General features: G+C 37.1%; 1 protein-coding gene across 2 annotated transcripts in view; it reads left to right on the forward strand.

The window, feature by feature from the left end:
* The first annotated feature begins 3,159 nt into the window (after nt 1–3,159).
* Nucleotides 3,160–14,963, forward strand: part of Kynu (kynureninase) — a 135,718-nt gene continuing 123,914 nt past the window's right edge. For both annotated transcript variants that reach the window (XM_004636634.2, XM_023721422.1), the window contains exons 1-2: nt 3,160–3,266; nt 9,164–9,345. In XM_004636634.2, the coding sequence (XP_004636691.1) occupies nt 9,177–9,345 (169 nt within the window). In that variant the 5' untranslated portion in view covers nt 3,160–3,266; nt 9,164–9,176. The remainder of the gene's footprint in view (nt 3,267–9,163; nt 9,346–14,963) is intronic.

Raw genomic sequence — 14,963 nt, forward strand, 5'->3', positions numbered from 1 at the left:
TAGATATATAGTTACATTCTCTTAATGAATAGAGGGATTTGTTCTAATAGTGTTTGTAAATAGGATATCATGTCTGCATCTTGTACAGCAAATAAACACTAGGAAGAGAGTAGGCAATGTGTTAATTATTGAATATGTCCTACCAATTTGATTTGAAACTGTCTCATTGCTATTTGTTTCTCAATAAAATTATGGGAAAAAAGATATTTTCATCAATAGTAAAGTTGCCAGTAAAGCTTTTTAAAAATGGAAAAAAAAAAACCCCAGAACATTCCTTCCATACCTATGATGCTTGAGAAAGATTTTTCTTTTTCTTTTCCTTTTTTTTTTTTTTTTTGCCTGACTCAGGCTGCCTTAAGGGCTGGTCTGGTTCGACATGTGGAGGTGGGGATGGAACCGACATCCCCCACGCCTGGGTGAGTTTGCCTAAGCATGTGCTTTAAACAACTGAGCTGATCAGCAAGCCCCCCCATACCTATCATTCTTGATAAAAGAAAATAAATCTTTAAGACAAATATAACTTGACCATTTTGATAAATAAATATCAGTAGACATTTATTTAGTTCCAGTCATATGCCATTTCTTCTGAGGATAAAATTATAGCCCGTACCTTACAAAGATCTATCAAGTTGTAACTGAGATAGCACATGTGGAAATTATGGGTATCAGTATAATTTATTCTGACAACACTTTTTTTTCTTTCTGTTTCTAAAGATTAAAGAAGGGAAAATCATTTTATTTTCTTCTTTTCCTTCTTTTTAAAAAAGTTAAAAATTTTGTACTTTCACGTCTTGCTCCACAGGGACTCTTAATTTTTCTTACTTCAATGGGAAGAGAAATCCTTTAGACTTCTAAAGACATCAGTCAAAATAAGGGTTTTTGCTGACCAGCTTGTGCCCAGCATTTCAAGTCCTGACTAACACATACAAGATTTTTGCTTCATCTTTGAAATGTCACCAGATGTAATGACAGTCAGAGAGAAATTCACAAATCATAAGAAACAGTAGTATGATTTAGACTTCAAAGCAACTGTTTTATTTATTTATTATGTTAAATGTATGTAGTTCAGGGTCTAAAGGGTACAGGGTCTACAGGGCCTCACTATACAGATGGGACTCAGAGTGATTCTCCTGTTTTCGGCCTCCCAAGAGCTGAGATTAAGGGGCACTCCACCAAGCCCAGTCTCAATCACTGTCTCAGTGCCCCTTGGAGATGGGGACTGCATGGCATACTGGGGATTGAACCTCAGTCCCTGCGTCTGCCTAAGCAGGTGCTTTAGTCTGCTGAGCTATCTGGCCAGCCTTGTAACTATTTTAAATGTAGTAATGTTAAGCAATAATTTCTAAAATGATATTTGAGTGATATTTATTTTTAATGGTATCACTGAAAGATTTTACAAGACACAATATGAAAATAAGACCTTTAGTATTGTATTTGTATCTGTGGTCACTCACCAATGGAGTGTTGTACTACTACTGAAGATGACACAACCCACCACGACCCCCGAAGCTCACTTCCACAGGGTACAATGGAACCATTCTTAAAAAGTCTTAATGGCACAAGGCAAAGACAGGTAGAAAACCTATTACTGTATCTAAATTTTTATTGTTCCAAGTGAATCAAATGAGAATTTTCTATTTTTTAAGATTGTAATAATAGGAGGCCAGGAACATAGCTCAGCGGCATGAATGACTGCCTGGTAAGCACAAGGTCCTGAGTTCGATCCCTGGTCAAAAAAAAAAAAAAAAAAAAGAATGAGATAGGATTAATGAGAAGGAATATATATTGTTTAAACTGCTCAGTTATTTGTATTAACATAATCTTATGTTTTCCATCCCTGCTGTTGGAGACAGGAGGGCCGTGCTTTTGTATGGTTAATTTAAAAAATAAAGAACGTATTGCTGGTTGATTTAAGTGATGTGGTACAACGGCTTTTTAGTCCTGTACTTTGTTATCTCAGTAATCTTGTACTTTTGCATCTGTCTGACACAGAAAAACATGCACATCATCATCAGTGAAGTAAATTGCTCAAGATCCTGCAGTGAACACTTTGCAGAAATGATTAAATAAATAATCCATTGTCCAGTGTGCGGTGAGTTCTGAACAGAACATAAATGTTTCAACTATTCATGGCAGATATCGATCTGCACTGCAAACTCTGAAAACCCTGGCCCTACAATGCTAGAGCTAAAGCACATTTGTCACCAAAAGATCGAGCTCAGGAATAAGTCCAGAGGGCCAGCATACATCGTGCAGCAGAGCAGAGGGCCCAGAATTGTTGTAACCATGAACAATGCAGTGTCACAGGTTAGGGATATACTTTCCTCTTTCAGTTTTTATTTTTGGCTTATTTTTACTGTCTTACTGACTGTCTAAATTTGTGAACTAGAAAAGGTTTTGTTTGTTTTGGGTTTCTCTTGTTTGTTTGTTTCCTTGAAGTGCTGGCAATTAAACCCAGAGAATGCTGAGCTACAGTACCCACTGCCACCCCTTTCTTTTTCTTTCTTTTTTATTTCATATTTTAAGTCTCGCTAAGACTAGCTTTCAATTTGTGATACTCCTGTCTCAGTCTCCTGGGTAGCTAGGATTAGAGGCAAACTCCACATCTCTGGATGGAATTGGGAGTTTTTTAGTTCCACATATTAGACAATAAAGTGTATTCTAGAATCAACCACCTACTTTGCACTATTAACTACAAACCTTAAGTGTCACAAACTATCCCAGACTAAAACCTCACTATGTCTATGATGTTGAGGTTCAGCTTCAAAATACACAAGAAAATCACCAGTTGAGAGGATTTTTGTGCAATGTATACAGTACTCCAGTGCAAAGAATGAGTACAAGTTTTGAAATTTAACTCTAGGACACATTTGTTAGCTCACACACTAAATAGTAGACAGAAGGTGTTACCTTAGTCTAAAGATCAGAATTTTGGAGGGAAGGACATTGCAACAGAACTTCAGATTTTGTCTGCAATCATGAATGAGCAAAAACAGCATTGTGCTTAACTCTGTGTGTGTGTGTGTGTGTGTGTGTGTGTGTGTGTGTGTGTGTGGTGGGTGTGGGTGTCTGCATGTGCTCTTGCCTGGACATTCAGATTAGCTGAGGTGGGAGGAACTAAAGTTATCGCAGAAATCCCCCACAGGGTGGAGTCTGAGCTGTTCTTTTACTCTTTCACCTAAGATTCTGTAGACAAGTAGCAAAGAACTCCTGGAAGTTTTCTTGGGAGAATCCCGGCGGCCGCGCACTCTGCCAGCTCCAACCCGGTAAGCAGCAAGGGCACTGACAGGCTCTCGGCGCAGAAACGTCGCGGCAAGTGGATTTTTTCCACTGGCAGGTTTTCTCTGCTACAGTTGTCACAGTGCTTCGCAGGTTTCCTCTGCTCATTTCCTCCTTCTCTGAATTACCTTCATAAAGAAAATTGTCACATCTCCCTAAAATCCCTCATTTTTAAAAACAGGTTAAGTAAAGAGATTTTTTTGGCAGTGTATTGATAATAAATATTACTGGCAACTGTAATTCATCTAAACTAGATTACATTTGGTAATTAATGATTAATTGTGTCATTACTTGAACTTACGTAGTAAAGTTAGATCAAATTCTGGATGAGACAAAGATATCTTCAAATAAGTTTTAAGTTGTCCATTGTTTTCTGGTAATTCCCGTTGCCTTAGGCTGTAATTAGTCATATTAAATATTTAGAGAAGTGAAAGTGTCTATTCATGTGAAGCGTTTCTTCCTCTTTACTCTGTGGAGTATTTGCCTAACTGAAGAAAGTTGATATAGTTTTCTCTGTGTACTGAATACTTGTGTGCTTTTCCTTCTTGCTTTAATGTTGAGAAAGACGGCATTGGCACAAGAGCATCGGTCATGGTCTTCCTTCTGTGAGACTTGGGAGTGATTTCTATCCTAGCGGTGAAAGACGCAGTCATGGTTGCCTTGTCCCTCAGGGCCCAGCGGCACTGCTAAAGAACCTTATCCTATGCAATTATTAATAGTCTTAGTAGTAGTACTAATATTATTCTGTATTTTAGGGAAGGGTGTACGGGGTGTTCAGGGTCTCACTACTAGATCAGACTAGTAGTGATCCGTCTGTTTACAGCCTCCCAAGAGCTGGGATTGCAAATGCCCACCACCACGCCAGGTCTCAATCCCTGTCTCATTGCACCCCGAGGGCGGGGCCCACACGGCAGGCCAGGATCAAATCCCTGCCCCTGTACCTGGTTGCAGGAGCTTTCATCTGCTGAGCTACTTGGCCGGCCCCTGTAATTAAAAAATTGACTTTTTTTTTGTCAATAAAATACTCATACCCCGCCACACACACAAGACTTTACTAAGTTCAAACTTTGAACTCAGTACAATTTGCTCATCTCAAGCACAAAACATCACTGTGTAAAGATTAACTATTGCTTGCTCATGGTGCTTTATTTAACTGTTTAACCTCTGACCTGTGTTTGAGTAGGACAGCCTGATTGTTTGACACCATAAAATCAGCTTTTAGTAAAAACACCAATCTTATCTCCAAAGTTTTGAGTATCTAAATAGCATCATGAAAACCCTATTTACGAAAATTTTAAAATAAAGGGCACAAAGGTAATTCTGCCCTATTCATATAAACAACATCATGAAGATATCTTTCATCCTTTTCATAAAAGACTTTATTAAGGTGAGCTCACCCTCACAATGATTGCCTTAAGTCAATAAATTTTAATTTTATATTATATAACAATAATCCGAACACCATGTGACTTGCTTGAAGTGAACTAGTATATTTGTCCACATTCTAAATAAAATTGGCACTTAATAGTGAAACAACAGTAATCAGAAGTGTTTTCTAGAAACTAGTTCTTAATTTCATTTTAATACATAAGCTCATCAGTCTACTTGCAAATAATATTCGGGCACAAAATGATGGCTTACAAAGCATTGTCTTATCTGATGAGATGAATGTAGCATTAAGTGGCAAAACATGAATTAATACGTGACATCCTTAGAGTGACAGCACATTGTTACTTTGTGAACAAAGGTGACATTTAAGTCTGCTAGAGGCTGTGCATGGCTAGGCGCGAATCAGGACACACTCTGCGAGAGACTCCTAAGCATATTCTATAATCCCTGAGGTGGGACAAGCTCATAAGTAGGACCAGACTTCAATTTATGCCTGGCTGGTAACAGATTAAGAAAGACTGCTTAAGATTAAATATATAAATATTAAAATGATTATATACACATAGATATTAAAAAGCCAGAATATTTTAATAGAAAAGTAAAATTGAATTTTTGCTTAGAATGATTAATTATACTAGTTAATACTCATAGTACACTAATATGAATATCTACATAGTATCTTTGAGTATTAAGTCATCTCAAGTAAAGTTTCCAAGTGCCAGTTCTCCCAAGAAGCTTTTGAATGTAAGGTAAACTTTTGATTCTGAGTTGTACTGGCAGTGATTTTCTCACTGTTTCTCATGTGATCAAGATGACAACGGGTAGCTTTTTAGGTATCGGTGAATAATTACATTACACATGAGACTGGCCTTGGTGGTGCCCACCTGTAAGCCCAGTTCTTGGGAGGCTATAAACAGGTGGATCACTATGAGTCTGATCTAGTAGTGAGACCCTGAACACCCTGTAGACCCTTCCCTAAAATAGAAAAAATAATAATAATAATAACAATTATGTTACACAATTTTTCTAGCCTTTCTGTTTATTTTCTTATTTCACAATCATGGTGGGGATATTCTTCCTTGAAAACTGCACTGCACAGTTGTGGCTGCATAGATATAAAAATGAACATGACTTAGCCCCCAGATAAATGATACCTTCAGTGGAGTAGCCTGAAAACTCAGTGAAGCTTTGTTAAGTAACAGGTTTATGCTGAGGACATACTTAATAATTCAACAGAAAAATATGTAACAGAAGTTCAGAAAGAGCCAAATGGTTGAGCTCCTAGTGCCTTGTATGGAAGGACACAATGACCCTTAAGACAGGACTGTCTCCCTGTCAGTTTTCCAGGAGACATTGGTCTTTGATCACCAATAATTGTGTAGCTAAGTGATTTGTACTTTCTTCTGGAATAGATTCATGTTTTCCTTGCTTTAACAACTCATAGGGACCAGGGAGATGGCTCAGTAGAATAAGTGCTTCCCTGGCAAGCACAGGGTCTGAATTCAATCCTTGGTTCAGGAAAACAAAACAAAACAAACAAACAAAAAAAAAAACCCTCATGGTTTCTATTTTCCTTTTAAAAAATGGGCATTCATGACAGTACTTCTAGATCCTGTAATTTCATAGCTTCTCCCTGGTGCTTATGAATTCATGCTTCTTTTTCATAAATAAACACAGCAGAAGAAATAAATACATCTCAAAGATCAGAGTCTTGAAAGAATTTGATTACACGCTCAGCTAAACACCATCATCTCTCTTTGGTTAGAGTTCATAGGGCCAGTCACAGACCGTTTCCTTAATACTCTTGCTGTAGTTGCGAATGTATCCAGAAAGGGGCTAATCAACTTGGACCAATCTACTGTGCCACGAGGTGGAGTTGTTGGCTTCAGTATTCAAATTACATGTTTCTTCATCAGCAAGCTAAGTTAGAGAAGCACTTAGAGTCAAGTTATAGGCGTGGCATATATTTTTCACCTTTCCACTTACATATGGGTAAAAAAGAAAACAATGATAATAATACCTCGTAGAAAATGTTAGTTCTCACAAAAGACATATTTATAAATGTTACAAATGTATAAATTACAAAACACTACTTTTAGCAGAAACATGACAGCATGCCTCAGGAAGAATGTGGAATTTAAGTGAGAATTCTGAAATACATATGGGATCTACACAAAAAAAGGAAACCTCAATAGTTTGGGCAAATGAAATGATATTAAATAAAACTCACATCAACAGAAAATGTCAAGACACACAAAACCATAATTTAGGATATTGAGATATTGAAGGACAGTAACATCATTGTTAGAATCACTGATTTTTGTATAAAATCAGAATTAAAGCCTTTGGGATCTATAACTATGTCTAAATAGAGAAATGCATAAGTGAATTTTAATATCTTTGAATAACAAAATTAAGAATGACTTATTAGAACACAATTGAAAAATAAATTGTCCAACAAGTAGACGATTGTAAATTACCATGGAGAAAATATGACTCATGACATTGCATAATAGCAGAGGAAACTGCAATCTCTCCCAGTATGGTTTTAGAGTGGGAAAGAGCATAGAAAAAAGAAAGATTAAAATAAAGTTCTGGGGCTTCAACTCTGTTACAATGGATTCCTAGGTGTTTTAGAATTTCAAGACCATGTATAAATTGAAAAATGCCAAAAGTATCTATCGATTGAATATCCCCCTAAGTTACAGACCACCTTGACATTGCTTGCTACCTAGATGTTCAATACTTACCTGAATTCTAATACACTCTATAAAGTACTTAGATTTTCCTCCTCAGATTTTTTTCTTTTCCAAGTATGTTTTATTTTACCATATTTCACATATTTCCTTGGTGTCTAGGGCTAAAAATACCTCCTTTTCCTGTTCTCACCAGAGAATATGTCACAGTCTTATCTACTTTTCCCCTAAATATATCAAGACTCAAAACACTGCTTTCAACCTTTATGCTCATGACCCAATTAAATCTTCATTTCTCTCTTAAATTACTATAATAGCCTTAATTTGTCTCTTTCAATTTTATAACTTATTACACTGCATTGATTTGTACTTAATATAAAATGGTATGACCATTCTCCTATTTAAAACTCTCCAGTGGTTTCCCAATCAACTTGGAAAAATACTCAACCCTTTTCCAACCTACAAAGCTTTTCATGATTAACTTCTTACTGTGCCCATTGCATCACAGTGCCCCTCATTTTCCTAGTGAATTAGCAGAACAGAACACACCTATCTGTTCCCCAAGACCTTTGCCCTTTCTGTTATCTCCTTCAGGCCTAAGAGTTCACAAAATTGGTTCAGAAATGACCACATAATTTTCCTTCAGAAAAAAAGCACATACCGACCCTCACATAGCTCTGTTTCAGCCTAGAGATTCCCTCTCATTACTATGCTTTGGTTCTCTATAGCTATGAATCTACCTAAAATTACAATCATCTTGGGGGAAATTGGTACATGTGCATAGCATGGTATGAACCATTTTACTTCCCCTCCCTCCTCCTGTCCCCCACTTCCATCATTTCTGCTCATTTTCTCATTTTGAATTCTCCCTGCCTGTTACATCAGGATCCAAGTGGTTTCCTACAGATGACTTGAATGCATGCTCAAGTAGAACTCTGCTGTGTAGACATGCCATATTTTCCTTATGGGTTCATCATTAATGGGAATCTTTGCTGCTTTCAGACTTGAGCTATTGTAGAGTGTACCCCTATACACATAGGTATGCATGTATCAATGTGATACCACAGAAGTAGGGCTGGGTCAAACTGAATCTCTATTTTTAGCGGTTTGAGGGTCCTTCATGTCGATTTTTATAATGAATGAACTTGCTTATAATCCCTCCAACACCTAGAAGATGCCACATTCACTACAACCTCTGTAGCATTTGTTGTGTTTTGAATTCTTGATGACTGCCATTCTGTCTGGAACAATCCCTGTTCTCAGGTTTTTTTTGATTCCTGTTTCTCTAGTGGCTAAAGAGGCTGAACAGTTTTCATGTATATATTTGTCATTTGAACTTCTTTTGAGAAGGATTTATTTATTTTAATTGCCCATTTTTAATCTAGTCTTCTATTTCTTGTGGTCTATTTTTTTTTTAGTTCTTTCCATGTTCTAAGTATTAGTCCTCTGCAGATGAGTAGCTGATAAAGATTATTTTTGACTATATAGGTTATCTCCAATTTATTGATAGTTTCCTTTGCAGGGAAAAAACCTTTTGAATTTTAGATATTCTCATTTATTATTTCTTTTTATCATTTTTCACACAACCAAACTTCTGCTCATTAATCATGTACCTTTGACAAAGTCATGAAGAATTTCACCAATTATATTTTCCAGTAGATTCAGTGTTTCTGTTATTATCTCTTCACTTAGGAAAATGATCACCTTAACCCTTCTTAAAAAGTATATTCCATGAAGAGGTAGTTTTCTTCTGAAGAATAAGGTTGCCTCATTTGCTTTATTATTTTCTACTTTTACAGAGCACCATTCACAATGGAGACATCTCCTCTTGAGCTGCCAGCTGACAGAGTACAGCGCATTGCGGCTGAGCTCCAGTGCCACCCAGGGGATGAGCAAGTTGCCCTCCGCCTGGATAAGGAGGACGAGCTAAGGCATTTCAGGGAGCATTTTTATATTCCCAAAATGAAGGATCTGCCTCCAAGTAAGAATGCTGGAAAGGTTTTCTGAGTCAATTTGACAATTAATTTAGTTTTTCTACAGAATGTGCTTACCCTGCTATCCAAATAATACATCCATTATAACAGTGCTTGAGAAACAGCAGGTTCCAAGTATTGCTAAATCAACCTGTCCGCCTACCTTGAACTCACATTCTTTGTTTTCTACCTTCTCTGAATAAAATGCTTAGAGGGTGCTTATTCTGTCATTTACTCCCCTGAACAATAGAGCTACTGATTGAAAATTGTAGGTAGATACATTTACATCTTCTATAAGCACTTAGAGCCCAAGACGATTCTTTTCAATTCAATATTAAAATATTTCTCATTTTGTGGTACCTACTTGACGATAGTGTGATGCTTGTATTAGAAGGATGTTTTCTTTGCTATCTGGATGTGACAGTGAGCATGTGACATGAATAGCCATCTTCACATACTATAAGCAAGAAAGACAAATGTCAGAGTGGTCTGAAAACTGTGCTGCCTTGCTGAATACAGTAGCATAAGTTGACTTTTTGTTTTCAGTGAAGTTGTATTATATTAAACATGAGGAATACAGGTATGAGAGTATGAAACAATTTGTCATATTTAGTTTTGCCTTAGTGTGTCCTATATCAAAGAAAAAGGCTACAAAGTTGAATAGAATTATACTCAAATTGGCTTCACGTATTTAGCCACAGCCCAGGTTTAATTCCTCATGTTAAAAATAAAATAGGTAAAATATAGTGCATTCAGAAACAAAGAAACTCAGCTAATGTGATTTTAAGATAAATAATTCTAATGTATTCGGCATGTTATGAAACACACAAAGACACAGTGTGCTGAAATAGTGCACTTACAGTGTTAATTCATTTTTCACTGTTATACCCAGGACCAGCATAATTCTAGAAAGAGAAAGAAGTAGTCAAACCAATATCAATCACACATTGTTTGGTATCAACTGAGAGAATTCATGAGATAAGTGACAGCATTACAGAACCAAATAACACGAGGCTATAAAAAGAAATATTCTTAGGCCCCATGAAGAAAATTATTTTTAGATAATTCTAGAGATATAAATATTTTGATTTTAATGTTAAGGGATAAATAGTTGCCAATATCTGAGTTCTTCAAATTTAGGAATGAATACTTCAGAGAGGGAAAATAGGGGCCTGGTGATGTGCATGCCCCACTGTGAGAATTTTCAGGTCTTGATGGTACCTACGCCGCGATATGTTCTTTAGCTCACCAGGACTCAGTACTAGATGAGAACAGCCTAAAAATTGCATTGTGCATCACTGACCAAATCAAAGCCGGAATGAGATATCACTTTGCACTCATATCTAAGACTAGTATAAAATTACAGAAAATGTGACTGATCAGCTAGAATGTAGAGAAATTTGAACTCTTGGGCACTGTTGGTGGACATGCAAAATGATTTAGCTACTACGAAAAATCCTTTGAAAATCTCAAAAAATAAAAATAGAGGGCCAGCCAAGTAGCTCAGCAGATTAAAGCACCTACAAGCAGGCTCAGAGACTGGGGTTCGATCCCCCTGCCTGCAGAGCTGGCCCCGCCCCCTGGGCACACTGAGATGGCAGTGGAGACTGGGCATGGTGGCATGCACCTGTAATCCCAGCCCTTGAAAGGCTGCAAACAGGCAGATCACTACCAGTCCGATCTAGTAGTAGGACGCTGAATACCCTGTAGACCCTTCCCTAAAATAAAATTAAAATTAAAAAAATAGAATTATTGGTAATCTAGCATTTCTACTTCTGTGTTTATGTTCAAAATAATAGAAAGTGAACACCCCAAAGTTATGTGCATACCTATGTTCATAACAACATTATCCAACAGTAGCCAGCAGCAGTATCCGAAAGACGGAATCCACCCAAGAGTCCATTAACAAGTGAATAAAGAAGTAGAATGTGATCTATACATACAACAAGATACAATTCAGCCTTTCAAAGTAAGGAGATTCTAACACATTCTGCAACCCGCATTTCTCTTGAGGACACTGCACAAAAGTAAAGCAAGCCAATCATTAAGAAAAAAAAAAAAAAAGTACTGTATGACTGCATGGATATAAGGTGTTAATCAACTTCACATAAACAGAAAGTGAAAATGGAATGGTGGTTTCTAGGAAGGATCCAGGGAAAGGAGAAATATGAAGGTATTACTTAGTGAACACAAAGTTTCAGTCTTGCAAAATGTAAGAACTCTGGATACTAATCAGACATGTGAATGTGCTTGTCAAGGAGCTGTATAATTAAAAATAATTAAGATGGCATTTTACATTATGATCATTTTATCATATTATTTTTATATTTATTAAAAATAAAAAGTTTCCCTTAAAACAGCATTGTACATATACTCACTCCTATTATACATGAGCATTGGCTAGTATCTTGATTGAACATAGAACATTTTCTGCTCTTTTTGTTCCACTTTGTTTAGGTCTCCTTGACATAAAGAATTATACTGTGATGAATCATTGCTAATTTTTAAAGAGAAAATGAAATGAGAGAATAATTGATTAAATAAAGACTTGAAGCACTTATTTTAAAAATACAATTTCAAATAGTATAAAACTTTACTTCTTTAAAACAAAATATGTTTCTTTGGACATCAACGTGAGCATCAACAGGGAGTGTATTTATTAGAAACACAAGTTCTTGGATTTTGTTTCAAAATTTCTTAATCCACGCCTGAAGGTAAGGCCCGCTGCTCCAGGCCATGTAATGTAGAGCGGTATCACTTAGCCGCCATTGTTCGTCTCCTCACACACTCTAGTTACTTCTCTTTTATTAGATTTTCATTTATTTGTTTGGCAAAGGATCTCACTACGCAGCTCAGACTCATGAAGATCCTGCTGTCTCAGCCTTGCCAGCACTAGGATTACAGGCATGCACCACCACACCTGGTTTTAGGGGCAGACATGACGCAGTGATGGCGCAGCATGTGGCACGGGGGATCAAGCCTGGGTCCCCGGGCTTGCCAGGCAGGCACTTAAACCATGGAGCTATATCTCCCCAGTCCTCTAGTTACTTTTTATTCTCCTAACATTCCTTAATTTAACAAATTTATATTAACTATTTCCTCTATTTGCATGCTTTATGGCACACACATCAACACTGTAAAAGAAAGTTTTGACATACTACAGTAAATGCCTAGTGTAAGAAGATCTCATGTAAATAAAGTTACAAATAACTGCATTCTTCACTGTCAGGTCTGTCTCTAAGTGTTAGACTGGCATATGGAGGAGGGTGTTATCTTGCCCAAGGTAAAAGGAGAAGAAAACACTGATAAAGTGGCATCTGAGTAAAGTGAGGATACAGTGAGAACGTAAGCCATGTGCACATACAGGTGAAATGGAGTTGATGCTTTCTCAAATTTGAAAAGTTTGAATTGCAGAAAAATGCATTCAGTTTAGGAGTAAATGATATTAGTTTTCTCTTTGTTTCTTTATTTATTTATTGGTTTTTTTTTTGGCTAAGGGGCTACAGGGTGTTCAGGGTCTCACTACTAGATCGGACTCATAGTGATTGTCCTATTTACAGCCTCCCAAGAGCTGGGATTCCAGGAGCGTGTCACCACACCCTGTCTCAGCGAGCCCTGGGGGTGGGGCTGGTAAGGCAGGCCCAGGGATTGAACCCCTGGCCCCTGTGCCTGCTTGCAGGTGCTTTAATCCACTGAGCTATTTGGCCAGCCCTTTTTTGTTTGTTTAAGAAGATGGAAACACACACACGTACACCCAACCAATTATGTTTCCTATCTTATTAAAACATTCTAAGAAGATCTAACAATCATATGGCATCTCAACATATTTTAAGTGTAGCATCAAACACAAATGTTTCTTAGCGACCCCAAAGGAGGAGAAATAAGAAAAATACTTGGTTAGTGAAAGAAATGAGGCATTCAGTGTTGCATTCACTGTGAACTTCAGGAAGAATGACAAGCCTCATGTGTGATTTTCTGATATCTTGCCATTGTTTTCTTTGAATTTCCAAAAGAAATTTTATCAAAAGGAATGCATGTTCTTTCATTTTTTAAATGTTTCAGAGATGTAAATAGTTAAGAAGTGTGCCTGAGTAACTGGAAATAAGGCTGAAGAAATGAATATAATGGAGGGAAAGGAAAGGGAAGTGACAATTTGAAATTATACCATAACCCTGATTTGATATTAAGGTAAATGGCATGATCCATGTTTTCTGATTTATATGAATAATGGAGAAATTAGTTTGTTTTGAAGGAAGTGTTCATCTAAAGAGAACCTGGGCAATATTTTTTGTTTTGAAGCCCTATAATCTGTTGCCCTGAGTTCAGAGTCCAAGAAGGCAGCAGCAGTGTCTTAAGCAGGAGAAAGCAGGCAGGCAGAAAGAAGGAAAAAAAATTGCAAGCATGCTCTGCTGTGAAGTGGATTTCCACTGTGACCTCCTAACATGTCCAGCTGTGTCCCATGGGCCATGCCTGGTGATAGCCTTAATTATCTGCGAAAACAACTGAGCTTTCAATGTCCTTTCAGTCCTTGGTAGCCACACACAAGACTAGTGATGCTATTGTTCTGGGGAAAAACTAGAGTGTAACTTAGGGCACAGCTAGCAGTTGAGTAAACTTTGTTGAAATGACTTTGAGAGTCATCAGCTTTTAGCTAATAGCTCAAACTGTGGGTATGGGTGATGTTATCTATACATATACATTAGAGTTACAAATTGGTGGAAGCAAAGTTTTCAAGAATGACAGGAAAGACAGACACTACAAAGAGGATGGCATATAGAAAAAAGAAAACATAGACTTCTAAAATCAAGCAAGAATGTTTTTCAGAGAAATGATAGAAGTTACCAGCATCAAATATCATGAGTGCTCTTTACCTAACCTGACATTGTAGCAGTTATAAGAGAGTTTGTTGTTATTGTTGTTGTTCTTATCCCCTCATAGCCAACAACAATATATATGGCAATATGTCCGGCCACTGTATTGCATTTCCAGCCCAGAGATATTATCAATGTTAGAAACATGAATTACATAATTACAATGACAAGGAGGGAAATTATATTTGTGTGTGTGAGTGTGTGTGTGTGTGTGTGTGTGTGTGTGTGACTTAAGGAGTGATATACAGGTAACTAGATTTTTAGAATGCTTTTCCAAAGCCATTTACTAAGAAAAGAAGAAAACAAGACAATAGGACAAAAAGAAACGCTTGTATATTTTAAAGGATCAGGAGGAAGGGATGTTCTCAACTGAGTAAGATCTATACTTGATCTCTTTATCTCATAGAACCCAAGTCCGTAGGATAACATAAATTGCTGAAGAAAAGCTTCGTCTACTCTCAAAAGATATATTGGCCCTGATAGGCAAGATTAACATGATTCAGACAAAAATTTCAAGGCCTTGACCAGCCATTTCACCCTTCGGGCCATATGTTCCCATATCTACCTCCATTGTGAAAGACAGGACTGGCAACAGAAATATTTTCCCAAAAGAGTTACAGGCATTTTACCTGGGGTAAGGTCTGGTTTTACCAAAAGACATGAACCTTTAGCCTACAGAAAATTTATTTTCTAGAGGCAGAGAATCTCTTTCAAATTATTTAAAATGCCTTTCATTAGATTCTTCCTTCACCACT

The sequence above is a fragment of the Octodon degus genome, unplaced genomic scaffold (assembly GCF_000260255.1).
Source record: "Octodon degus isolate 3935 unplaced genomic scaffold, OctDeg1.0 scaffold00082, whole genome shotgun sequence".
In the NCBI taxonomy this organism is placed as follows: Eukaryota; Metazoa; Chordata; class Mammalia; order Rodentia; family Octodontidae; genus Octodon; species Octodon degus.